The following is a 25,435-nucleotide window of genomic DNA, read 5'->3' as shown; positions in this document are numbered from 1 at the left end:
CAAAAACAAGCAGTAGCTACCTCAGCTGGAGCCTTGTCAAGCTTGGTAGCCTCCCACAATGCTGCGAGACCAAGTCAGTGGGTCAGGTAAGAACAGAAGCTGGATTAAGTACTCATAATGGAGATGCAGAGCCATTTCCAACCAAGATTTGCATAAGCAAGCTAGGCTCAACAGCCACAACTAGCTGAGCCCATTCAACTTCATGATCACAGAGCATGTGCTGTGGTCAAAGGAGAGGAATTACTACATAGGACTGGTAGTTATGGGCAGTTGTTCATGTGAATGGCCTACTCCATGCAGCTGTTCTGTGCAACACTGTTCCATCACTTGATGGAAGGCAAACAGAGAAGCAAGGTGACACTGATGAACTACCCAGTGCCCAGAACACTCCCAATTAACACAGATCACTGTAACTTCATCTGGGGGTTTATTCTTTTTTATGTACACAAAAAAAGGTAGCAATCCAGTACATCTTCAGCCCAGCTTAGTAGCCAGTTCTTTAGCCTTGGCTTTTTCAAGCTTAGCAATGCGAGCCACCGATTTTGGACCCAAGACATTACCACCCCAGTGACGACGGATCTGCAAAGAAGTGAGAAGAGGTTAGATGCCTTATACAGCTTTACCATGTCATTCAATCAACTCGCTGAATTCCGTGCCTTTTTGCACAAGAAGAGCTCCTTGAACTAGGAAGCCCTACACTGTTTTGAGACAGTGCAGAGATACAAGAGTTTAAAATCCTTCCCCACAAATAGTGCTGGATTCAGCCATCACATCTGGACTCGGGAGTTGCCCTCTACAACCCTAGCCCCATGATAGCTGCTACTTCTACACCTTGGTGACAAGTGTTCATGTTTTACTCCACCCTCAGCTAAAAAACCTGGACACACTGTAAGCAAGTCTAGGTACAACACACCCAACAGGCTTTAAGCTAATGTCACTATGTCTGAAATAACTTGCATTTCTCTGAGAAGCTTTTGAGAGTGTTAACAGTATAAACCGTAAGACAAGACTAGCAGCACAAATAATTTTACCTCATCATATCTGTCATTGTAGTTGGTCTTGACAGCCTCCACCAGCTTTGCAAGGGCTCCCTTGTCCTCCCTGTTGGTGATAGTTTTAGTCATAACAGCAACATGATTTTTCAGGTAAAGCATAAGCATCACTTGCAAAGGGTTAACGACTCCAACCATCAGTACTTTAGGAACCTGCACTGCTCAGATTAATAGTTTTTACATATTTTAGAGTGACCATCCATTTTGGTAAACCAAAATGATCTATCTTCAGGATGCAATAGGGCTCTTCATACAAAAGGACATCTGTATTAGAAATTATAGAGGTAGCATTTCAGTTTTACTGCTTTTAAACTAGACACCCAAGGTTGCTATCTATCTGCCCTACAGTGTGCTTATGGGCAGTCTGCCTTCTCCACAGAGAATCAAACCTTCACACACAGAACACTTACGGGTTAACTTGGGTGAAAGCAACAGAGGTGCAAGTTTTCCTGTGGACCAGTCGTCCCAGTCTGGCTTTACCCTTGATGATGCAGTATGGCACTCCCATCTTACGGCACAGAGCTGGCAAGAAGACCACCAGCTGAAAAAAAGAGAGCGTGCTGTGTAACTGAAGGACAACATCTTGTGCTTTGAATCAGCCTGGGCTGTGGCAATTGCTCAGTGTTAAAAAGCTCTTTTTACTCTTCATTATTGATTCAGGTGAAGAAATTCATACATCACTGCAAAGGCCAAGCTTCATTGTATATCAGGACAACTAGGAACACGCAAAAGCATTCCAGTTCCAGTAATGTCTTTCTGCATTCTCTTTCCATGCAGTAAGTTTGCCCTAAAATGCATTTTCAACCCCAAGTCCGGTTCTGGCCTCAGCTTAAGTTATGCAGGCAGCCTGCAAAATGCACCAGTGAGCGTTCTTACCTCAATGGGGTCTACATCATGGGCAATAACTACAAGCTGAGCTTTCTTGTTCTCTACCAGAGTCGTGACACTGTTGATACCTGAAAAACAAGTTATAGATAAGCTTTGATTCTATGCAGTTGATTTTCAGAGCTTTTGTATAAGCCTCGTACAACCAGCTCAGATTCCACAGCTCAGTTTCATTATGAAAGTTATGAAAACTTTTCATATCCACTCAGTTGCACAAAGCAGCTATTCCATGGACAATTTGCTATAGCTCAGGGTTAAAAAGCTCGTCTATTTTGCTCTTCACTTTGAGCTCAGGTGAAGAAATTCATACATCATTGCAATAGCTTGTCCAGTCCTGCTTGGTTGAAGCAGAGCACTAACTCTTCTTACCAGTTTTCTCTCAAAGTGCCACGCTCCTACAGACATAAGTTGCCAAGTTCACGGACTAAGTTACCTGCTCGCAGGACTGGTGGCCGCTTAGTTGGAGCATCTCCCTTTCCTGCAGCTTTCTGCTCAGCACGAGCCAGTAGCCTCTGCTTCTTCTCTTGCTTATTTTCTGGCCTGTATTTGTGTGCCAGCTTCAGAAGCTGTGTAGCTGAAAGAGAACATCTACTAGTTAGTTGCATGACCTGAAAATGTAAGCGCTACTTTTCAAAATACTGAATTGCATCAGCGATCTTGGTGGTTGTCATCAATTGTATTTAGCAAAAAGTTAACATCATTTGCACAGCGCAAGAGCAGAGCACCTTTAGATCCCCCGTTTACCTCTATGTGCACCTCTGCTGGCAGTGAAAGCTCCTTCACTGTTTGGATGAGGAAATGCCTGTGGACCCCCACAGCAATTACAGTTAAAGGTGGTGCACTTTCTCCTTTAAAGCAAGCACCTTGTTTGGCAACACCTACGAGGGACTTGCTCTACACAGGTCAAAAGTTTCTTACAAAGACGCTGTCCCCTGGAAAAGACTATTTACTCTTTCACAGAATACCCTGAAGCTCCTTCTTCCCCAGTTTCAGTGTCAGCCTGCAGGACGCTGGCTTTCCCTCCACAGCCTGCACTCATGGAGATTTCTCAAACTGTCTGCTTACGTAGTTAAAAGAACCCCAGGTGGTTCTACATCAAACTGGAAGAGCAGACTCCGATGGGAACACACAGTTAAGATAACTCTGGGTTTGGGTCATTGAAGAGGAACTTTGGCATTTTCTATACCCCTTTACAAAGTACACAGCAGCTATCAAGGCTTAACCCAGCACGTTCAGACAGCAACTTGCTGTTCACCTCACCCCAGTCACTACTAAAGCCTCCCTAAAATGCTTCCAAAGATACTCTCCAGCTTACTTTTGTTAAGTCTCATTTCAGTTTCTTTCCTCTGCTCTGAGGCACATCCTGTTAATGACCCAAGTCAAGAGAACTGCACAGGCCACATCCTTACCTGTCTGGCGATCCAAAGCCTGCGTGAACTGGTTAATTGCAGGAGGCACCTTCAAGCGTTTGTAAAGAATAGACCTCTGACGCTGCAGCCTGATGTACCGCGGCCATTTCACAAAACGTGTGAGATCACGCTTCGGCTGGATATCCTGTCCTAAAAATACAGACTTTAACTCAAAGCCGTTCCAAACCCACAGAGCCACAGCACAGAACAGGCACGGATGCATCAGTGATCTTGGTGGTAATGTGTCAGCACTATCACTCAGATAGCAAATATTCTTTCACATCATCTGCACCCTGTACAACAATGACACTGCCCAAGTCTGAATTGATTTACCGCACCACACGCAGAAGAGCAAGATTCATTACAACAGAATCATATAATGAAACTGTATAATATGGGAAATTCAGCAAATTGTCCATAGCACCTTCATACACCTAATGGAGGGCAACTCTTTAATTGCAAGCAACCAGGCCTCATCACTCTTGCCACTCCACAGCTTTATTACATGCTTCTGTTTACAATTTAGACATTTGTCCATACAACAAAAAAACCGCTGGAGCAAATAGCCCAAATATCCCTTTACTCACCGATGCCAAAGTTCTTGGGCCTCTTCTCAAACAGGGGATTGACAACCTTCTTAGCCTCCTGCTTCTTCACTACAGCAGGGGCTGGTGCCACCTTCTTACCCTTGGCCTTCTTCCCTTTCGGCTGTAAATAAAAAACACACCCTTCTTTCTTTTGCCTCCAACACCTGCGTACTGGAGAGCTTTCAGTCCGCCTTGGAAACGCGTTTTTCCCGGCGTTTCAGCGGCCCGGCCGCCTCCCGGCGCGGCCTCGCTCCTTCGGCGGCAGCAAACGCTTCGCTTTGGCTTTAACAGCTCCACGAACCGCCCGCGGATCTGCTCGGCCGGCGCCCCCCAGCCCCGCCAGCAGCGCAGACAGCCACCCAGCCCGGCCCGGCCGCCCCACTGCCCGAGGCGGGAGAAGCCCCACGTCCCCGGGCCGCGCTGCCAGGCCGCACCGCTGCGGGCGGGCCGCAGGCCCAGGCCCGGCCCCGGGCACCGCCACTCGGGCACCGACCACCCCTCCCACGCCTCCCCCCAGGCCTCCCCGCGAGGCCGCGGCCCGGCGATGCAGGCGGATGACGGCGGATGGCAGCGACCCCACCAGCACTTACCATCTTGGACGGCGGAAGAGAAAGGCGGAGTGGTGCATGCTGGGAAATATCTACGGGGCGCCACCGCTCCTCTCGCGAGAGGACGGCGCGGGGCGGCGCGGGGCGGCGCGGGGCGGGGCGGTGCGGGGCGGCGCGGGGCGGGGCAGGGCAGGGCAGGGAAGGGAAGGGAGGCGTGGGGCCGCCATGGCGCAGCAGAGGGTGCTGCCACAGAGCAAGGAGACCCTGCTGCAGTCCTACAACAAGCGCCTCAAGGATGATGTCAAGTCCATCATGGACAACTTCACTGAAATCATCAAAACGGCCAAGGTGGGTATGGGCCGTAGCTGTGAGCCCTGAGGGGAGAGGGCCGCACCCGCCAGAGCACCCGGGCTCCTGAGGGGAGAGGGGCGGGTTGTCCTCCGGGGCAGCTCTGAGGAGGGGCCGGTTGTCCCGGGGGCAGCTCTAAGGAGGGACGGGAGTGGGGTCCCTGAGGGGAGAGGGGATGGCTGCCAGGGGAGAGCGAGGCTGTGAGGGGGGAGATGGGGGGACCTCTCTCCCGGTGCCGCCGAGGGCAGCCGGGGGTGCTGAGCCGGGAGGAACCACAAGAGCAAGCGGGGGGTCAGCAGAAGTGATGTGTGGGTGCCATAGGTGGTCCACAGCCTGCCCTAGGCCTCCAGGTGTGGATTGAACTGAAAGGAGATGCCTTACAAGGTAGAAATCATCCGTCAGGATTTTAGTATGTAAAGGTGGGTATGTATCCTTTTCTCTTTAGATTGAGGATGAAACTCAAGTGTCTCGAGCAACTCAGGGTGAACAAGATAACTATGAGATGCATGTCAGAGCCGCAAACATTGTGAGTAGCACTCTGCTGTACAAATCAGCGGGCAGCACATCCTTCAGGTACTGTTGGGTTCAGCGTTGCCTCTAGGGCAGCCCTATTAACACTCAGGAGGACTGCTGTTAGAAGAGTTAACCTGCTGTTTGGAGTGGCTGGGGAAGGCTGGGTAGCCTTGCTTGTTAGCCATGGGCTCCTGTCAGAATCCTCACGTGATTGGGAGTTTTTACTTTATTCACTTGGGCTGAAGGAGCAGCTTGGGAGATCTTTTAGAACTGGAGCAAAGCACTGTTTGTGTTGATACTGTGTTGTCATGGTTTAACCCCAGCACGTAATTAAGTGCCACACAGCCCCTTGCTCACTCCCCGCTCAACCAGAGGGGTGGGGAAGAGAATCAGAAAGGAATTTCCATTTCTTCTTCTGTACAGGGGACACCGATTCTGACAAGTGTTGGTCTTTTGCATCACGCGGTGTGGGGGCCAAGGTAACTACAGTGCTCACCACAGGGGCTGGAGCAGCCACAGCACCTGGCACAGGGGCTGGAGCAGCTGTTGTTTCTGCTGGGGAGGCTACGGTAGTTACAATTAGCTGCTTAGATCTCCACCGGATCCAGCAGGTGAAAACCACATTCAGTATTGCTAGCAATAGGGTCAGGACCTGCGCTATGGTGCTTCCAATGGACCAGAGATATTCAGAATTTCCAGAAATCCTAAACACTTCAGTAATTAGCCCTGGGGAGAAGGGGGAGGTGTGGACCCCACCCATAGGCTGACTCTCCAGAAAAATGAAGGCAAAGGTGCAGTTGTTGGCATTCCCCGCCAGGGACCACCTGACACACAGGGGTGATAACACCAGCGCATACACAGACCAGATTAGGTTTACAACTAGTGAGTCCATCATACCATAAACCAGTACAGTATAGTACAGCACTATGACAGCTTTAGCCCAGGTCCCAGGGAGAACAAACAGCACAACAGGGAATACATACTGCAAGTAAATTGAATAATGCAACCCTGTGACCATGGGCAGCAATATCAAGAGCAGAAAAATCAGCATTGTGGCCAACGATTATTGATCCAACACAATGAATACTGATGCAAGAAAATATAGTGAAAACCCTAAAACTCTGCTGTAGACAGGAACTGCATAGATAACGGAAACATCAGCATGCCAGCAAGAGCCTGCTGTCTGTGGGCCCACTCAGCACTTCAGGAAGGGACAGTTCATACAGATGTAGATGAGCTCAACAAGAATGTAAATAAGGAGCCATCTAACAAGGACATGCTAACGGCTAAAAGAAAACAAACTACTGAAGTGATAAGACTCAAAGACACTAGGGTAAAATAATTGTGGTAGTGGGAGATCACGACCTCCTACTCAAATGCCGCCCCCCCCCAAAGAGGATGGAGCCCCTGCTCGACCTCCTACTCAAATGGCCCCCCCCAAAGAGGATGGAGCCCCTGCTCAGGGAGCATGCGTAGTGAATTTAAAATGAACTGTACCTTTAAACTGAGGCGAGAAAGCAGCTAAGCAATAATTAGTAGATGTAGACTCTGGGCAGAACTAACCAACTTCACTGTATGAATATGTATTATGAATAAAATTAAGGGTGCAAGTTAGGAGGAGCGATCCCCCTTGCACGTGGCACTGCGGTAAACATACCTGCTTTATAACTCTCCTCAAGTTGTGAAGTACGATTCCGCATGTCAATACCAACAGCAGTTTTGTTCTAACACACTCTGGCTGGACCTGTTGTCATCCTCAACCCTTCGAGCCCCAAGTTGGGTGCCAAAAAGCACTGTTTAACTACAGCCAGTAATTCAGGGCCATGCAGCCGCTCACTCACTCCCCCCTCATCCAGAGGCAGGGGAGGAGAATCAGAAAGGAATGTAAAACTCAGGGGTTGAGATAAGAACAATTAAATAATTGAAAAAATAGAAAACCAAAAGAACAGTAGTTATGATAACAATAACATAACGAGGGGGAAGGGGAGAGGAATTAAATCCACAGGGAAGGGAGAAAAGCAAACTAGTGATGCACAATGCAACTGCTCACCACCCGCTAACAGATGCCCTGCCAGTCCCTGAGCAAGGACCTGCAAGCCTTGGCCTACCCCACCCCCCCTTTATAAACCATGGGGTTGATGTCCCATGGTATGTCTTTGCCTAGTCCAGGTCAGCTGGACTTCCCTTGTGTCCCTTCCCAACTTCCCGTAGCTTACCTCTATCCCAGCCGAAACCAGGACATAAGTGCTATGTGATTTTTCTCCCTGCTACAAGGTCCGAGCTGGTGAGTCCCTGATGAAGCTTGTGTCTGACCTGAAGCAGTTCTTGATCCTCAATGATTTCCCTTCTGTGAATGAAGCTATCAACCAGCGCAACCAGCAGCTGAGAAGCTTGCAGGAGGAATGTGACAAGAAGTTGATTGCACTACGGGATGAGATCTCCATTGACCTGTATGAGCTAGAAGAAGAATATTACTCTTCCAGGTACAAATAGGGCGGTGGACTTCTGCCTTATTACTCCAGCCCTTTTGGGGTAGTTAGACCAGACAAACAAGTAGTCCTTAGAGTACAGGTCTTGAGAATGTTCCCAACAAAATTTCACTCCTGTTTTTAATTAGGTCAGACTTTGTCTGCAGCTAAAGCAACTGCCTTTTTCTTGTTGATCCTGTACAGGGTGTTGTCATGGTGAAGGAGGTACTCACAGCATCCAACTCTAGGTGCATGCTTTAGTTGGCTAGATTTCACAGATCATTTGCTTAGGCTTCCTTTGTAATCATTGTAAAAGGAGATGAATTTCCTTTGGGGGTGTAGGCTTCTGAGTATCCCTCTGGAGGAACGTCTGTCTCTCCCTAGAGAGAAGAGATTGATGTGATCACCACGTCTTTGTGGTGAGTTCTTTCACAAGCGTGCCTTTTACCTTGTAGTCCACTGCCCCCAGCTGCCTGAAGTCCTGTTGGGGTAAACATTTGAAATGAGCAACAAAGACTTGCTCGGTTTCATTGAACTATGAAGTATTATGATAGGATTTTCTATGTAATAATGACTTATTACTGATTAGTTTGTGGGTTTTTTAGTATTTTAAAGAGTCTCTTAGAAAACAGGCTTTAGAGAATTCAGACACTTTATTTTTTTATTTTATTTTCTGTCATGCACTCCAGCACTTCTAGTTGATGATGCAGTAAATGAAAGCAGGAGAAAACAGTAAGAACCTGACTATTTTGGCTGCACTGTCCAAGCTAAGTGAAGTCAGTGCAATAATGCTATGACTTCTAAACAAAAACTTAACTTTTAAAAATCTTATTTAAAATTTCAATGACTAAGTTTTCTATTTTTGCCTTTCCCTTCTTTCTAAAAATGCTGAATGCCTATAATCCCAGCTAAGTCAACTAATTGCTCAATATCTGTGGAAGTTAGGCCATTGTTTATGAGTAATATATGTATTTTAAGAGTAAAAAGATAATGATAAGACACAGCTTAGGAACTGCTACGACATTGGAAGAAAACTAGAGGTAAAAGTTTAGAGTTGTTTTTCAAACTTTACTCAGTTTTTAGGGGGGTGGCAAGGGATCCTAGAAATATCTCAGAAATGAAGAGTGGCAGTTGCAAACCCAAGCACCAGTCCAGGCCCCACGGCTCAGGCTGCGTACAGCACAGCAGTGAGCCGTATCCACAGTGATGCAGTGGGGGACCATAGTGCCTCACTCGTGTGTGCCAGACATGCTTCTCTCACACTGTTGCCAGACTGCCACCACTGTGTGTCTGTAGCTTTAATGTTTGAACGAAGGGGTTTTGACCATTCTGCTAGTCTGTTCACCAGCCTGGCACCAGACGCCACGTGAAGCAACCCTTTGTAACAGAGCTAACATCTAAGCACATCTAAGCACTTCATTCTAGGGGAAGGTGTCCCTGCCCATGGCAGGAGGGGTGGAACTAGATGATCTTTAAGGTCCCCTCCAACACAAACCATTCTATGATTCTATGAAATGTTGGCTTACACCAAATGGATGTGTCTTTGTGCTCACTTTTGTAAGAGTGGATATGACGTGAGGAAATGTGGCAACTCTACAGAGCTATGATAGTTTCATGGAAACCTGTTATCATGTAGCACTTAGTCGTTTGCTTTTAGCACTTACTCCCTTCCTGTGCTCTTTCCTGTCTTTTTCTGCACCAAAGAAATTGTGTGTGTGTGTAAATAGAGAGTGATTTATTTGAAGTCCTTTTATAATTAGAATACCAAGATATTTTTAATGAAAACTTCTTGTCTAATGTGGGGAAAAAGGGTTTCTGTCAAGTCACCTGGTCATAGAGTGATAATCATGTTTAAATGGCTGCAAATGCAGTAGCCAGGTTGCCCATAAGTGGGTATTCCGGGCTGTCCTGGGAGCCTGGCTGGGGTTGCCTTTCTGCACCATCTGTTACTTTCTCATGAGTCTTGATCCCACCGGATTTATAAAGAGGTGTGCAGTCCCATGAGGCCAGGGCATGGGTTCCATACAGCCATCCTGCCAAACTGCTCTCCCATGCTCCAGTTTCCCTGAAGGTCACTGCTTAGTTTGTTTTAGGTTGTCCCTCCAGAGAAGGCCATAGCAAAGTGAGCTCCCTGTGGCCACACACCTCCGGGTGCCGAGCTGAGAGCTGCCCCAGGCTGTGTAGCTTGTGTGGTCTCTGTGCACTGCTCCCACCTGCTGCGAAAGGCCTGTGGAAGGGAGTGTCTCCTGCCCAGCGTTTGTCACTGCCATTGTGCTAAAGGAGCTGAGGAGGTAGCCCCTTGCCCGTAGTGAGTGACTAATAGGATGTCTCTGTTGTAGGGTCAGGTTTCACTGCCAGGCTTTAGAAGTGCACATGGGTGTTTGATGAGGAGACATGAAAGCAGGTCGTTGAAACTAAAACTTGTTCTGAAGGAATCTTTGCTTTCAGTCCCTGTGTTCAGGTAGTTTCCTAGAGCTGTTCCTCTGCGCACAGACCTGGCTGTATGCCTCGAGGGGAGTAGTTAAGTCTCTTCCATGAGCTGAGAAACCCTCAGTCAAAGGACGGAGTAGTAGGCTGGCTGGTGCTGTTATGGGCTGTGCAGTAGCTGCACATTGACCCTGACATCTAAGGAGTTCTACATTGAGAGGCAAAGCTTAGACTTTTGGAACTGTTCTAACTGGGGCAGCAGGAAAAGCAGTTATGCTTCTGATGCAGCTCAAATTTTGTTAGTAACTCCCCTGCCAAGATGTGGTGGATGCTGTGACCAGGTTCTCTTTGGAAGCCGTGGCCTGAGTTCTAAGACTGACAGAAAAAGAGTCATAGTTCTGGTTCAGTCCTGAAGGTCTTTGCTAATTGAACCCAGCCTCACTGTGCATTGGGAACTGTAGCGAGGGGTGATCTTCCAAGGGATTTTACAAAGGCCCCAGATATAAAACTTGTCTGTATCCACTGCCTTCTCACTTCTACTGCAAAACCAGCTGGGTGACAACTACCAGAAAAAAGCTTAGAAGCAGATGCTTGCAGCTAGTGCTTTGCGTGCTTATTCTCCAAAGCGGTAACTCCAAGTCCAGCTTGCCTTCTGTCATCCTAAACCCCAAACTTGCATTTATGTTCCATTGCTCCCTCCTCTGAGATCACAGGAGCTGTCTTGAGTGTGGGGTCAGATCTCAACATGTTTGATGTTTGTGCAATTTCACATGTCTCATATTTCAACACTTAATATATCTCCCTAAGCACCTATTCAAGTCCTTACATTAAAAATGTAAATAAAGCTGCAACAACAAAATCACTTGACCCATTGGGTTTGTTTTACTCTGAATGCAAGCAAGCTGCTTTCTGCTCCAGCACTCGCTTTGTCTTGGGTGTCTCTTGTATGTGCAGCTCCTTCCTCTCTTTGGAATTTATTTTGTTCCAGTTTCTTCCATCATTTCTCTTTTTAGTTCTCAGCCTTTCCACATGGTGTTTTCCTCAGAGCGCAGGCAAGAATTATCCAGTTGTTTAAAAACATTACTTTCCCACACTGCTGGTTAGTTCATCCAGCTCTATAATCTACAGCGGTCAAATCCAGCAAGCTGCTTTTAGAAGCACTGTTAGTTCAGGTTCTGCTGAAAATGGTAGGAGCCATCAGTACTTCATAATCAGGTTGAGGAGCTTCAATAGAAGACCCAGACCTTCACTGGAGCACTTTTTTGAAAGGGCAAGGGTGCAAATAGGTTTCTTTTTTATCATCACAGGGACAGGCCCTAAAATAATTGTGCTGAACTTTAAATTTAAAGCAGGGTTTATAATTTTTTCCTCACATAGGTTGTGATCTAATTCCAAGTAAAGTAATTGCAGATGAGGTCATTGTCTCACTCCAATCAGTAGCAGAACTCCTATATTTGGGGTGCCAGGACTTCAGCACAGATCTTTTCAGGGACGCAGAGCATCTGGACTAGAACTGAGTCTCTGTTTTAGTTTGTAGCAAATGTTCTGCCTCTGAAATTCCCCTGATCCTCACCAGGCCTGTGAGGTTCGAGACCAGCCCTTAAGGGGTGTCTTAGGAAAGGCCAGTGTCACAAGACTTGTCATGAATTTGTGAACGCAGACCTTACCTCCAGGAACGTTTTTTGCCATTTTCTTAATGCTTTGCTTCTGTCTTGCTCCCCTCACCCTTTCCCTCCCTCCCCTCCTCTCTTATTGCACCTGCTGTCTCTCCTTACTGGGGTTGTTTTTTCTGGAAAGCTACAGTCTGTGTGACAGCAATGATCTTCCACTGTGCGAAGCCTACTGGAGACAAGACTTTGCCACGTTGTCCCCCGAAAGCCTCTCCATGCCTCTGACAGCTGCCACAGCAGAGCAGAGTGTTGCTACCTCCCAGAGTTCAACCCCATCGCACCCTCACGTGAACGGGCATGGGGCAGGCCCCACAGAGCACTCCTGAAGAGGATCCACTGCTGCTGATGGTGTTCCTCCTGGCAGCACTGCACTGCTGGAAGTCTTCCACCTGCTGTACTGCGCATCTCCTGCTGTCAGGGGAAGGCACTGGAGCTGTGTTTGCAGGTTTCTGCTGGCTGGATAGCCACAGGGCTTTCTCCACCCCTGGGACATTGCCATGAGTGTTCCTCTCCCTGAAGAGATAGTGATAAGTAAATACCAAGTTGATTGTTCTAACAAGTTAAGAGTTAGGTTTGCTTTTACGTGATAGTTTATGTGTAGAGTTCATTAGAAATCCAGTCTGTTGCCATATCTCAGTAAGTACACGCCGGAGTGTCGGGAGTTGAATTTGCTTGGGATAAACTTGAGCCAAATGTGGGGGCAGTACATGTTGTGGGGGTTTTAGCCTGCTTACTGACATTCTGGCTGCATTAAAGCACTCTCAGGATGGCAGCCGACAACCTCCATTCTACTTTAGAGTAAGAATCTTGTAGGCAGTCTTCACTGTCAAAGTGCTTCACGAACTTGAACTTCTTGCTCGCAGGCGCTGGGGAGGAGGCTCAGGAGATTATTATTGAAGAGCAGTGTACTCCCTTTTGAGGAGGACGGGGCAGACTGAGCAATCAGACTGAGGTATTGATGTTCCCATTTGCTTGAGGCCACAGATAGAAGCTCCAACATGCTTTCATTAGTCTGATTCATTTTTCAGTTAACAGAAGTTGTTAACATAGTCTGAGCTAACATGAACCCAGTGTTAATGCTGGCTAATGGTTTTGTCTAATAAAAAATCTTGAGATGACTGGGGTGTATGGAGCAGTGAGGGATACTCGGGTACTCTTAGTTTCCTTCCAAAGAAACATGTTCGGTGCTTGTTCTGCAGCTGTTTGGCACTGGGCACATCTGCCCTTCCCCTTTCTGGTGGTTGGTCACCCAGAGCCGCGCAGCTGAACTGGAGCACGGGTGGGCACGGCGGAGCTACGGGTGCATTCCAGCCGCGTAGCTGAGCTTCCCAGCATTCTGCTGTAACATTGGTTTCCCAGGATGTGAATTTTGGTGTAATTTGTTTTCTTTTAATTTTCTTCCATTCCGTTTATTTTTGTAATTAGGTGATTTAATAAAACTAACTCTTTTGTATAATTTTTAAGGCGTGTGTTTTCAGCCACCAGGCTTTGTGACAGCAGGATATTACAGGGGATGTGCTTGGATGCCCCGCTTGGGGCCTGTGCCACTGAAATCGTTCTTGCTGTTAGGCCCGCCCGGGCCGGTACAGGCCGGCCTCTGATCGCCACCGCCGGTAGCCGGCCGGGCGCTGCACGGACCGGGGGGCTCCCTGCGGGTGGCTGGGGGCCGACCGGAGGAAACGGGGGCAGCGCGGGGACCCCGGCGCCTGGGCCCAGCGGACTGCGGCAGAGCCCCGTATCGGGGCCAGCGGGCGCTCCGCTGCGGCGCCTCATGCAGCCGAGCCCTGACTGCCCGCCGCGCTAACGTCACTTCCTGCCCGCCGCGCTAACGTCACTTCCGGTCGGCGGCAGCGCACGAGGGGGGCGTGCGGTGCTGGCTGTGCCTGAGGCCTGCCCACGCTGAGGAGCTGGGAGGGCAGCGCCTCCCCTAGGGCCCGGCAGCCCCGGGGCCATAATGGCCAGCCTGGCCGCCCAGGACTCCTACCTGCAGGGCTTGGCGAGGAAGGTCTGCGTGCAGCACGCCCCGGAGCCGCGGAAGAGGAAATTCGGTAAGGGAGCTGTAATGCTTCGGCTTCTGGCTCTCCCGGCCCGTCCATGGGATTCCGGGCTTGTGGCAGCCCTGCCTCCACGGGATGGTTAGCCCGCGGGAGGGGCATCGTGCTGGTTTTTAAGGAAAAAAACTCGGGGCTGCTGGGCATGTTTTGCAGGTTGCACTGTTGGTCCTGGGAGTCCTTGCTGTTGTGCACGTGGGGTTGGTTCTGGGAACTGGGATTTTACTGAGATGTGCAAGCGTGCTTGGTCGAAGTCCCAAAATGTGTAATTTTTTAAGATTGAGATATGCTATCACAGTGCTGGAACTTTGGTCTTCAGTAATAACTGAATGTTATGAAGTGGGAACGTAGCATTGTCCTATTTTGCTTAATTTGGTTTTGTCTTCTAGTGTCTAAGCCAGGTCAGCCTGAGGATGCTGGCAGACAGCTCAAGAAAAAGAAGAGAAAGAAACCCAGGAAGCAAGCTGAGGAGACAAATGCTCCTTCAGTCAAACAGCTGGTCTCTAACGCCAGTAAACCTACTGCAGGACAGAAAGCAGCCCTTCAGGCCAGCAAATCATCTCCACAGGGTGTTACACAGAGCAGAAATGAGGGTTCAGCTCCTGGTAAGAATACCAGCTTTGTCAAGGTCATGTTGAAATTACCTGAGCTGTGATGGCTGCTTTTCAGTTGCTTCACACATGAATAGTTTGGAAATCCTTTAAGAAGTTCAGCTGAAATAAAAACATCTTGCTTATGCTGTGTGGCAAAAAAACTTTTGCTTATGTACACAAATTCGTAACATCACCACTGGGCGGCTCTCTGGAAATAGCATTTAAACTGATTTGCAGAGTGTTTATGTATTTGGGTTGCTTCTGGGAATTATCACATGGATGCAATCTCTGTCGTGCCAAGTTGGCTTTCCACTATGAATGTGAAAAGCCTGATCACAAAGAAAAGACGTCCTTAGCATCTTGGTTTCCACTAGCTTGGTGCTTGTCAGGCAGCCAAGGGGCATGCCAGGCCACTCTGGGGGGCAGCACTGGATGATAATACAGGCAGAAAAGGCAAAATACTAAAGCAGGGGTCCTCAAACTTTTTAACCAGGGTGCCGGCACACGGATCAAGTGGCAGGAAGTCATGTGCGGCTGCTTAGTTTCACCCCCCAACCCCCGGCCGGGGTGGGGCAGGGGGGGTTCTGTAAATACCAGGGGCTGGATTGAGGACCCTGGTGGGCCGTATCCAGCCTGCGGGCCGTGGTTTGAGGACCCCTGTACTAAAGAAACCAATGAAATAGAAACTCTTGGTTTGTTGAGGTTTTCCATTCTATTCACAGCATGTAAGGAGTTCTCAGAGCTTTTCCCATAGCCATAGAAAGTTCTTCTGTTTAGCTAGTGCTGTCTTTTTAAGTGTTTTTATTTCCTTTCATTTTCAGGGAGCAAAAGTGAACTGTTTTCCCCTTCTTTTTCTGCAATGAATCTCTTGCGTCAGAGACTACATGAGAAGATTAAAAAAGCTTCTGGACAAGTATGAGAAGTCTTAATATGTATCTATACGTGTGTTTATGCAATGTAAATTCTCCCTAGCCTCCCAGGGGATAGGGGGGCAAGACTATGACCTTACAGGGCTCAGAAGCTAATTCTGCCTGCTAAGGATGTGCCTGTAGGTATTGCTGGGAGAGCTGTGTGCGTTCTGTGGTCTGTCTAAACGCATGAGAAGAGCTAGGGGCCTGAGCTGGAGGAGAGCATGCCTCTGGTGATTTTTAGGAAAAAGAAAAGCACTAAGAGCCTGAAAGGGAATGTAGCTACCAGGTGTTGAGGGAGAGTAAAGGGTTTGAAATACCTTTACTGTGTTTAGTATCTCTAAAAGCTGAGCCCACAGCTCATCACAAGTAGTTTCTTAGGAGAAGTGTAAGATCAGGAACTTGGGGACCTCTCACTTTTCATTCTGCTTTATCCCTTTAAGGTTTCTGATTCATATCCATTCTTCTTAGGATGATGCCAAAGAATTACCCCCTGCAGTCCTGGAGAAGAGGCAGCGGAGGAAGTATGAGAGAGAGAGAAAGAAGCGCCGACGGAAGGAGTTGAAGATGAAGGCAAAAACAGAGAAGAAAGAAACTGAGGAGGTACCAATAGAGCCAGAAAGCAAAAAGGAGGAGAGCACAGCTGAGGTTGTCTTTAACAGGGTCGAGGTCCATGGGGAGAATGAGTTGAGCAAGATCCAGAAGAAGAAGGAGAAGAGGAAAGCAGTGAAAGGCAATATCACTCCTCTGACGGGCAGAAACTACAAGCAGCTGCTGAGCAGGCTGGAGACCAGGAAGAATAAGCTGGAGGAACTCAAAGATAAGGACCAGAAGAAAGCTGAGGAGCTAGAGAACAAGATGAAATGGACAAATGCTCTCTATAAGGCGGAAGGCGTGAAGATTCGTGACAATGAGGAGCGTCTGAAAGAAGCTCTGAAGCGTAAGGAGAAGCGTAAAGCACAACGCCAAAGGCGGTGGGAGGAGCGGACGGAAAAAGTGGTGGAAAGGATGCAACAGCGGCAGGAAAAGCGTCGCAAGAACATTCAGAAGAAGAAGAAGGATAGGATAGAGAAGAAGAAAGCCAGGGCCCGGAAGAAAGGCCGGGTGCTGCCAGAGGACTTGAAAAAAGCTGGTTTATAGCGAGCAGGAGGCAGCTGGTGCCTGCAGCCCAGGAGCTCTGCTTGTGGGCGCTGGTGGCGAACTGTCCCTGAGCCCACCCTCCCTCCACACCCGAGTTCACCCCGGTCCGCCTGCCCGAGGGCTGCGCGAGCTGGCCGGGGTCCGGCAGCAGGCGCTGCCCTGGCTTCCCAGCTTGATAATAAAAGAAATCCCGCTGTGTGTTTGTTCATTGCGCTTCCGATCCCAAAGAAACGCCTTCCCGGGGCTTGGATCTCATTGTACTTTTCGTCACGGGAAAGTACCGGTTGCGGGAGAGCGGGCGGGAGGGAGGGAGAGGCGGGCGGGGGCGGGGCAAACCTAGGCCCCGCCCCCCGCGGCGCCATAGCAATGGGGAACGCCGCGCGCTGCGCCCCGCCCCTTTCTGTTGCTGTGACCGCGTACCGGGCAACTACGGAGGTGGTCGTGTCGCGGTTTCAGGTGAGGTGGGGGGCGAAATGCGGGGTGAGGTGCGAGCTGAGGTTCGGTGAGGCGGGCGCCGGTGCTCGGCTCCCCTGAGGCGACCCAGCAGCCGCGGGCCCTGCGGCCGGGCACTGCCCCTAGGGTCACAGCAGGGCCCTTCCCCCCCTCGGCCCCCCCTCCCCTCACACACCGGTAAACCCTCCCACAGGTATTTGTAAATCCTCCCAATGCTTTGCCTGCAGCAGGATTAGTAGATAGTGGAAACCGTGCGGTAGGCATGGAGTTTCACCCTGAGGAGGGTCTTCCCTTGGCCTTAGCTTATAAATCCCAAATCTAGAAACAGGCCTGGAAGCCAGCTGGGGCTGTGCACTGCGCTCGGGAGAGCTATTGACAGAGCTCTGAGGCTGAGGCAAAAAACAAGGATAGGGTAAAGGCCAAATGAATTAATTATGTTGGTCAGTTTTTTGCTGGCTGTTAAAGTGACCTCAAACCAGAGATCAGTTTCAACCTTTTTGGATTTTGTTTGGTTTAGTAGAAAATAGTTGTGTTATCTTCAGCATGTGCTTTCTAATGCATCTATAGGTGTTCCTGTGTCTTCAGTGCATATCAGGATATATTAACCAAAGACAGAATCATTATGATACAGCAGTAAGGTAAATTAAGAGGCATAGCAAGCCAGGCAGGGGCATTTCGTGCTCTGCTGTTGTCTTTCCTTGTAATCACAAGCAAAGCACGCAATCCAGTTTGCTTCAGTTTTTCCTTCTGAGGAAAGGGATATCTTTTTTTTTCTCATATTGGAAACAGCCTTGGATGAAAAATGTTATGCATGTGCCAAGTAGTGCTTCTTATTCTACCTTTGCTTTCTGGCCTTTACCTTGCTATTTTTGTCATTTTGTTGTTATTCTCTGTTTAGTAGACTGGAAAGAATTCTAATCGTTTTGATTATGGTTCTTTGAAGGTTCACTTATACACTCTTCGGATGAATTAAGGACCAAGACTAGGTTTTCTGTAAAGAGTGAAAGGCTCACTTTGGTTAAGGATTCAGAAACTTCTGCTGATGCCAGGCCGTTATGTTGAAAGAATGCCGTACAGTGATGCCACAGAAAAGCCACCATTGTTCAGGTAGAGAACAGCATAAAAATGCCATTATATTATTCATGAGTATAGGTCTGAAGTTGTAAGATTTGCACTGGGAGCTAGCCAGACACCTGAATTCTTGATCACAACATTAATGACTTGTAATAGACTGTCTCCTTGCCTGATGTAAATTGGGTATAATGAGCTCCTGCCTCTTACAGTGCAGGTTAACAGGCTAATATTTGCAATGGCATACATCTTGTATGGGTTTTCTTTTAAAAAGAAAGTGTATGTCATTTTTGTTCAAAGCAATCTAGTTACATACCTGGTCTGATAAATTTTTTTGAACTATATTTTAAACTATTTTAATGGTTTACATGGTGAGGCAGTAATGATTATGTAATAAGCAAGAAAAGAAATTGGTCTGTCCATCTTTTTCACCCTAACCATTCTGCTGACTGATGACACTCTTATTCTTGCTTCCTCCAAGGAGAAACACACACAGTGCCCCAGCTGATGAGAAGAGCGGTGGGCAGATAAAAACAATTTCCACATTTCTTACTAGGTTTTACTTACCAGTTGGTAGATTTGTATACCTTTTAGAGATAGTATGATTATCTTTGTAGTTTACACATACCAAATGTAGCAGTTATTGCTTTTATGCCATCATAGCAGATTTGAGGTTGTGACCAACCCAGGCTAATCTGTTCAATTAATCTCAGAAGAAGCAACATTTATTCTTTGAAGTTAGAATGAGTCTTATGTTAACTTAAATGTTAGATTTTGCCAATTAAATTTAATCTTATACCCATTGCAAGTCCCTCCTCTTACATATTTATTACAAATCAAAGCTTTATTCTCCTTCTGTTTCAGAGAAGCTACATTTCAAAAGGCTTGGAAAAGTGTAGATATAAATCCACCTGAGGAAGTCAGAGCCCTACCTGATTTTGTCGGTAAAATTGTTCTCCTTTAATGTCAGATATTTTAATTTGCTTTCATAGGAGGCACCATACATATAATGGTTTTAGCTGAATCAAGGTATAAAATCAAGCTCAGAAATGACCTGACACATTTTTGATGATTTGTAGGTAATTCTGAGGATAAAGAGTCTACTCACAGAAAAAACAGTTGTAAAATTGTCAGTCAATTACAGCATGTGTTTAGATGGTAAATTCCAGTTACGACGTAAGCAGATCTCATTCTTGGAAGTTGCAATTTTTTGTATCATACCTGGAATTACTTCATAGCTTCCATGTTTTTATCCTTCTGAAAATCACAAATTAATGAAATAAAAGGAAATTTTAAAATATGCTTTACTATTTTTAACCTACATTTGCATACATTTCCCATCTCGTGGAAAGCTGTTGTGCACTGTAATAGATGCACAAACTACAGAAGTCAGAATGTGGATTTAGTGATTCATTGTGCATGCGTTATATATTCTGCAGCAACAGTTCCAAGCTACATCATCCTCACTTCTCTCTTGGCAGTTCCTGAGAAAGCGGGGAGTAATATCTTGGAACGCTTGTCAGAACGCCGGCGAGACCGTCATTATGAAGCAGTAAACTCAATGGATCATGAGCTTGACTGCATTGCCAGGGTAAGAGTGGATTTTGTGATCCAGATAGAGTACCATATTAAGGTCAGGGCCTAATATTCAAGAGATAAGACTGACTTCCTTACCTTTTTAGGAAATGGAACCCTTCTTTTTGGAATCTGGAAAATTCCTTCTGACAGAACTGATGGAATTGGATACAAAAATTGAACTTCATTTTAAAAAGATTGAGTGTGACACTGCTCTGGAAGGTTTCTCAATTGAAGTAAGGCCGCTCAAGCCATTGCTTCATCTTCAGTTATTTGTAGCTGGTCTGCATAACATAGTTTCTTATGTTTTGCTGTAGTTTTAACATATAAATGCTTCTTTTTTTTTCTTTTTTTTTCTTTTTACATTTACTTTTCAATGACATTGACAGAAAATCCTTCTTGCAGGGTTTGGAAGAATTGCGGAATATCATCCATCAGGAATGCTTGACCAGAAGGAAGTCGATTAAGAAAACTATTGAATCCTTTAAAGACGCTGAAAAGAATCGAGCTAATAAAGTGAGCTGTAGTCCTAATAGCTGTTAATTGAACATAAGGTTATTATTTGCTTGTAATGCTGGATGCAGAGCAAATAGCTTGTTTCCATGGGAGTCAAAGGGGTCTGCCAGAGGTTCTGTTGTGTAGGGGATTCCAGTCTTCTCATCAGTAGATCATTCTCTCATTTTATACCCACATAATCAGAAGAAGATACTTCTTTTCCAGTTACAAGGTCTTTGTTTTGCCCACAATTACTTGTACTAAAGATGCAAGGAATATGTGAGCTGCTTTTACTTTTCTACAGGGTTATTTATGTCAAACTGTCATCAGGTCTAATGTTATTTTGTTGGGATATAATGAATCTGCAGCTGAGAAGGTGCACAGGTGTGCTCTAACTGATTTTAGTTTGGGTAGACTGGGTGCCAGTGGCAGATGTGCTCCAGTTATGTAGGCTTCAGTCTGACCTGTCAAAGTCATTGGACAAACTGTAAATGTTTGGATAAATAAATGAATAAGTCCATAAGGAAGTCCTTGCTGCTTTGTCCTTGTGGGTAAGCAAAGGCTATCTGTTACACCTGTGTCAGTTTGTCCTGTCTTTGCGATGTAGACACGATGAATAGGTCCAACAGTATCACCAGTAACTTTTGTGCTTGATTAGATATGAAAAATACCAGAGATTACCATTTTTGCTTAAACTTCCTGTCTGCCTAAAACAACCACTGGTGAATTCACTACAGATATTTGAAAGGAAGTTGGTTTGATTTTTAAATTCAGCTTGAAGCCTGTCTGCACAGCACTCAGTTATCACAGATATTAAAGACAAATCAGTTGAGTCGCAACAAATGGAATGTTTCAGTTACTAGTTTTATGAATAATTTAAAAAAACCTGTGTTTAAGATATGTAAGATAGATATTTTAAGATTCACTTCTCAATCTATCAATTCAATTTATTTCAATGCAAAAAAATGTCTTGTTCATATCATTGCTTAACTTAGGAACCTGACAGTTGAGTTATACAGATTGTTATTCTTTTATTGCACAGGTAACAGATGTACTGAGGAAGTATACTCTGATACTGGAGCAAATTTCCTTCTTCTTGGCAGCTGATGTTCACAGGTTCATGAATGATAAGGCCATGGTAAATCTTTCATATTGGGAGTCTGTTTTAACTACAGTCTGAATATTCTCAGAATGTCTTTCTTTTTAACTGGAATTCGTTATTTCTGCCTATCAATCACTGCAATATAGGAGAGTTTTCTATTTTGCAGGGTATTTTTCATCATTTGTATTCTTTTTACCTTGTTTTACATAGAACAGGTAATTATTATTTTTTGCATGTTACATGCTGCTTTTATTCCTGTTTGTATTTTTTTAATATGCAGACGATTAACAAACAACTCTTGGCTAATCAGAGGACAATTGCCAAGCTGTTCCATAATTTGATGAAATCAGAAGTGAATAAGGAATTATTACATCAATTGAAATGGGAAAATAGAGTTAAGGACTGGAAGCTTATCCAAAAGAACTGTATAGTTCAGAGTTTCAGGTCAGAGATTTTACAATTACATTTCGGAGTATGAATAACACAAAGTGACTGGTGTTTCCTTGTGTTTTTTTGTAAACAGTAATGTTTTATCAGAAAGCTAAAAGAATTTGGCATTCTTTTTTTACCTGGTATGTATAAAACATATTTTGTATTTGTATTTCAAACGTGAATTTTTCCCAAACATATACTTACTTCAATGTATTCTTCCATCCTACAGAGAATTTATGGCAAATGAAGAAATACAGAATCCCCCAACTGTGAAAAGAGAAATGGAAAATATGATAATGGATCAGATTGTACTTAGTGGAAAGAGACTGGAGTTTTTGCAGCAGCTTGGGTATGACAAAAGAGAGAACAGGAGGAAAGGAAAACAGAATTCTTTTTAGGGTTAATGAGAGACTTGACTATGAAATACACTTTGCTCCTTTTCAGTGTGTGATTGTACAATGCAGCAGTAAGGCAGGGCCTAAACTTGTTTTGTAAAGCACTTTTTAATGGAAAAATGCATTACTGGGTTTTAGTGCACCAGTTACACTAAATTGGGGGTGACTGAGGGCTAGAAATGCAGGAACACAACAGTTAATGTTATTAACATTTGAAACAGTAGAAAGGGGCAGACAAGGATGGGTAGATAAGTAAGAATTGATGATCTTGTCATGGCATTATTTCTGGGGGGGAGTTTAATTTGTAAAATGAATCAAAAAGGACTCTTGATAGAAATCTAACAGTGCTATGTTTGAACGTCTGTCCTGACAAGAAGATGGTTTGGGTGCAATGCATTACCATATTTACAGTTTTTCTTTAATAAACATGTAGCAACAATAGATTACAGTTAGTTTCTTGTCAGTAAATATTGGCCTTGAAAAACAGCAGTCATCTTGTTTTATTTTCATTGCTGATATGGCTGTAAGTAAAATAAAGCACAGTAGTATGGTTACTCCAATTCATAATCCCATCAGTTCTTAAAGGGTAAAATCATATTTGAAGATATCTGACTCTTGTTTCCTATTTCGATAGTGATTTATTCCCTCCAACACACACAAAAGCTGAGATAAATGAATGGTATGGATCTTTCATGAAGTTAAACAAAAGTATAGGTAAGTTGGGAAATCATAAAAACAGTCTGGAATTCAAGCAATCCTTTCATTCTGTTTTCTAGGCAGTAATGAAACAGTTGCTTTGAAAGTATATGTTTGCTATATGCTTTGTTCCATGTGCCTGCCTGTACTTTCTAAGTTGCTCTGAGCTAGCAATAGGACCAAAATAAGCTGCCTGTTGCATCACCTCCCTTTTGCCAGCACAAGCATTTTTGCATGGTGAGATCTAGCAGGATCTGACTTGGTTAGCACCAATCTGGGGAGAATAGAAGGTTAATTTTAATGCAGATTGGTTCTCAATCACACAAAATTACTCCTTTTTTTGCATGATCAAAAAATCTCCTCTTGGAGAATGAGGGGGCAGTATTTGAGATGCTTCCTTCCTCTGGGTCCTGGCTTTCTCTCTGTGTGTCCACCTTCTGTTTCTGCAGACGTATCCTGTCTTAATGTTTGCAGCCTGTATAGTAGCAAAGAAGTTGCTAGTGATTGTAAATAACTCACTACTTTTAAGCATAATGATAAAAAGATGTGTATTAAACCATCTCATTTTATTGGTTGACATTACTGGGATATATTACCTGTGCTGAGACTCAGCAGAGGTCCTCTGGCATGTTTCCATTTCACACTGCACTGTGAAATACAGAATCTTTACAATGGTCTGTTCTTCCATATCCTTCAGATACCCACAACATGGAGTGTATGATGAAAATACGCGTCCAGTATGAGATGGTCCAGCAAAAATGTCTGGCAGAAGTGCAGTTATGCAAGGTTAGTATCATAGCTTTGCCAGTTCTTGGAAGGACTGTTGGCAACAGTATAGAATGTGTTTTTACAGGAATGCGTGATTGAGGATCCACCAAACACTGAGATAACAAGTGAAATTACTATTTAACCTCTGTCTTATTCTGTTAGAATTTTGTTTCACAGTAGCATGTGGTATTTGTACTTGAAGCGTGTAAAAGCAGTAACAAATGCCAGTAATGACAGGAGTACTGTCCCATATGTAGGTGCAGGACGCAGGGTCAGAACCTTCAGCCTTTGTGCTGATTATCTTGGGAAAAAAAATCCACCTCTCTGCCTCAGTTTCTCCCTTTGTGTCCAAATCGAATTGTACTATTTACTAACATAATGTGAGATCTAAGGGATTGAATATGTCTCTACCCACTCACAAAAGAAGAAACACTGAGTTTAGCCATACTCTCTAAAAGCCACACAATATTTGTTATATTAATGCATGCTAATAATTTGACATTCTTTTCATTTAGAATAAGCTGTTGAATCTGAATGTTTGCACAGAAAAAGAGGCTGAAGAAACTGTGAATTCTGACTTCCTTCACTTGACTGAGAAACTTAAAAGTCGGTTTGAAGAACTGGAGTGTATGGATGTACGTTTATTACATTTGTTTTTATTACTCTCTGGGAGTAGTCTGTTCTTCCTGTGCTGCTGCCTGAAATGCCATATGCATCTTAGGCTATTGATGGCATGTTGGAAAGAGGTCCATAGTCTGACTGAATACCTGCCCCACAAATAAAAAAAGTTTGGTTGTGATTCAAGGAGAAGAGTACATAAATGTTTGGTTTATGTTTATAATAGGTTATCAGGGATGAATTAGGTATAGCCCATCCTGCCTGGAGGCAGAGGAATAGATTTAAATGATCTCCCGGATTTCTTTGGATCCTGTCTTTTAGGATTCCATGCATGAAAATGACTGGGAAGTTGTTCCTAAAGTGATAGATGGCCAGATACTTCAGGGTATATGCAGAACTTGTTGATTCTGTGCTTTATGTACCAGAAGAATAAACAGAAGTTTTATACTGTCAGCTTCTAGAACAAAAATCCACATTCTTATCCAGTTTACTTGGACTACTTTTTCCCCTTGAAATAGAAGAGACAGTGTTGAATACTGATAGCATACTTCCAGGCAGCCTTTTATCATGTCCTATGTCCCCTTACTCATTCATTTCACTTTCCAGCAAACAGTTTTATAGTAATTGCTTCACTTAAATGTATTTCTTTAGAGAGACTTTCAGGAGCTGGCCAAACACAATGAGCAGAATTTTAGAGACTTGTACAGCTATTTTCAGGAGGTTATCAATCTCTGGGATGTCCATCAACTTAAACTGTCCCAGCAGCAAGATGAACTTCAGAAGAAACTAGATGACTGCAGATGGAACCAGGACAAATTAATACAGGTATAAACTTAAAAACAGGGATGTGGTGTGATGTAAAGAAAGGAATTCTTAATGCAGAGAACCCTCTGGAATTCAAAATACCTAGTATAAAATTTAAAACATGATCTTTGACATTTTTACTGGAATTTCTCCAGGGTAGGTTCATTCTGTCAGGTACATTTTTTGCTAACTGCTTGATTCACACTTAATGTACAGTCATATCTTATTCTTGATATGGCAATGGTGATAAAGATTGTATTTTGTGTATTAAGTCACTGCAAGTTTCTATTACTCGTAAGATCTTGTGCAGGTATAGTCTTGTTTGTATGTCAGGTTCTCATATTACGGGTATAATGTGCAACTTGGGGTGGCAATGTCAGAGATGTTCATTATGTATGAAAAATCTTCATAGAAGATGAGTTTTGGT

General features: G+C 45.1%; 4 protein-coding genes and 4 non-coding genes across 11 annotated transcripts in view; 3 read left to right on the top strand and 5 right to left on the bottom strand.

Moving 5' to 3' along the window:
- Positions 1–408: 408 nt before the first annotated feature.
- RPL7A (ribosomal protein L7a) lies at positions 409–4,610 on the bottom strand. The gene is made up of 8 exons (XM_055720746.1): positions 4,524–4,610; positions 3,934–4,054; positions 3,347–3,496; positions 2,371–2,511; positions 1,929–2,008; positions 1,463–1,593; positions 1,032–1,101; positions 409–579 (listed from the first exon to the last, which is right to left on the bottom strand). Exons 1-8 carry the CDS (start codon positions 4,524–4,526, stop codon positions 475–477), a joined length of 801 nt encoding a protein of 266 aa, XP_055576721.1. The 5' UTR covers positions 4,527–4,610; the 3' UTR covers positions 409–474.
- Positions 1,666–1,738, bottom strand: LOC114016645 (small nucleolar RNA SNORD36). Its single transcript, XR_003561245.1, has one exon. It is a non-coding gene; the product is annotated as a small nucleolar RNA SNORD36 (small nucleolar RNA).
- On the bottom strand, positions 2,181–2,257 carry LOC114016651 (small nucleolar RNA SNORD36). The gene has a single exon (XR_003561253.1). It is a non-coding gene; the product is annotated as a small nucleolar RNA SNORD36 (small nucleolar RNA).
- On the bottom strand, positions 2,582–2,643 carry LOC114016653 (small nucleolar RNA SNORD24). The gene has a single exon (XR_003561255.1). It is a non-coding gene; the product is annotated as a small nucleolar RNA SNORD24 (small nucleolar RNA).
- On the bottom strand, positions 3,565–3,637 carry LOC114016652 (small nucleolar RNA SNORD24). Its single transcript, XR_003561254.1, has one exon. It is a non-coding gene; the product is annotated as a small nucleolar RNA SNORD24 (small nucleolar RNA).
- A 59-nt stretch (positions 4,611–4,669) lies between the features above and the next one.
- On the top strand, positions 4,670–13,363 carry MED22 (mediator complex subunit 22). 3 transcript variants are annotated; one of them, XM_005442041.4, is made up of 4 exons: positions 4,670–4,829; positions 5,275–5,355; positions 7,617–7,825; positions 12,041–13,363. In XM_005442041.4, exons 1-4 carry the CDS (start codon positions 4,707–4,709, stop codon positions 12,231–12,233), a joined length of 606 nt encoding a protein of 201 aa, XP_005442098.1. In that variant the 5' UTR covers positions 4,670–4,706; the 3' UTR covers positions 12,234–13,363. The 3 variants fall into 3 exon arrangements, with proteins under 3 accessions (XP_005442098.1, XP_005442097.1, XP_055575762.1); XM_005442040.4 differs by having other exon boundaries at positions 12,035–13,363; XM_055719787.1 differs by lacking the exon at positions 5,275–5,355 and having other exon boundaries at positions 12,035–13,363.
- Positions 13,364–13,736: 373 nt separating this feature from the next.
- On the top strand, positions 13,737–16,807 carry SURF6 (surfeit 6). The gene is made up of 4 exons (XM_005442043.4): positions 13,737–13,955; positions 14,348–14,563; positions 15,373–15,464; positions 15,931–16,807. The coding sequence occupies exons 1-4, from the start codon at positions 13,862–13,864 to the stop codon at positions 16,597–16,599; spliced, it is 1,071 nt and encodes a 356-aa protein (XP_005442100.1). The 5' UTR covers positions 13,737–13,861; the 3' UTR covers positions 16,600–16,807.
- A 123-nt stretch (positions 16,808–16,930) lies between these two features.
- CCDC180 (coiled-coil domain containing 180) overlaps positions 16,931–25,435 on the top strand; it is a 29,357-nt gene continuing 20,852 nt past the window's right edge. The window contains exons 1-14 of one of the 2 annotated variants that reach the window (XM_055719786.1): positions 16,931–17,055; positions 17,620–17,690; positions 17,996–18,159; positions 18,988–19,067; positions 19,605–19,714; positions 19,806–19,934; positions 20,104–20,214; positions 21,236–21,331; positions 21,576–21,739; positions 21,957–22,076; positions 22,757–22,836; positions 23,516–23,604; positions 24,102–24,221; positions 24,856–25,029. In XM_055719786.1, the coding sequence (XP_055575761.1) occupies positions 18,095–18,159; positions 18,988–19,067; positions 19,605–19,714; positions 19,806–19,934; positions 20,104–20,214; positions 21,236–21,331; positions 21,576–21,739; positions 21,957–22,076; positions 22,757–22,836; positions 23,516–23,604; positions 24,102–24,221; positions 24,856–25,029 (1,338 nt within the window). In that variant the 5' untranslated portion in view covers positions 16,931–17,055; positions 17,620–17,690; positions 17,996–18,094. The other variant, XM_055719785.1, reaches the window with a different exon arrangement.

This window comes from Falco cherrug, chromosome 9 (genome assembly GCF_023634085.1).
Source record: "Falco cherrug isolate bFalChe1 chromosome 9, bFalChe1.pri, whole genome shotgun sequence".
NCBI lineage: Eukaryota > Metazoa > Chordata > Aves > Falconiformes > Falconidae > Falco > Falco cherrug.
The sequence above is the reverse complement of the archived record's forward strand: the minus strand, read 5'-3'. Positions and strand labels throughout refer to the sequence as shown.

Excerpts from the sequence above, each read along its gene's own strand:
- RPL7A (XM_055720746.1), bottom strand. Across the intron at positions 2,512-3,346 it reads GGCTTTGGATCGCCAGACAG|CTACACAGCTTCTGAAGCTG; the intron begins GTAAGGATGTGG and ends GTTCTCTTTCAG. Across the intron at positions 2,009-2,370 it reads GCCACCAGTCCTGCGAGCAG|GTATCAACAGTGTCACGACT; the intron begins GTAACTTAGTCC and ends CTTGTTTTTCAG.
- MED22 (XM_005442040.4), top strand. The coding sequence starts at position 4,707 with ATGGCGCAGCAGAGGGTGCTGCCACAGAGCAAGGAGACCCTGCTGCAG. Across the intron at positions 4,830-5,274 it reads AAATCATCAAAACGGCCAAG|ATTGAGGATGAAACTCAAGT; the intron begins GTGGGTATGGGC and ends TTTTCTCTTTAG. Across the intron at positions 5,356-7,616 it reads ATGTCAGAGCCGCAAACATT|GTCCGAGCTGGTGAGTCCCT; the intron begins GTGAGTAGCACT and ends CCCTGCTACAAG.
- SURF6 (XM_005442043.4), top strand. The coding sequence starts at position 13,862 with ATGGCCAGCCTGGCCGCCCAGGACTCCTACCTGCAGGGCTTGGCGAGG. Across the intron at positions 14,564-15,372 it reads AAATGAGGGTTCAGCTCCTG|GGAGCAAAAGTGAACTGTTT; the intron begins GTAAGAATACCA and ends TTTCATTTTCAG. Across the intron at positions 15,465-15,930 it reads TTAAAAAAGCTTCTGGACAA|GATGATGCCAAAGAATTACC; the intron begins GTATGAGAAGTC and ends CATTCTTCTTAG.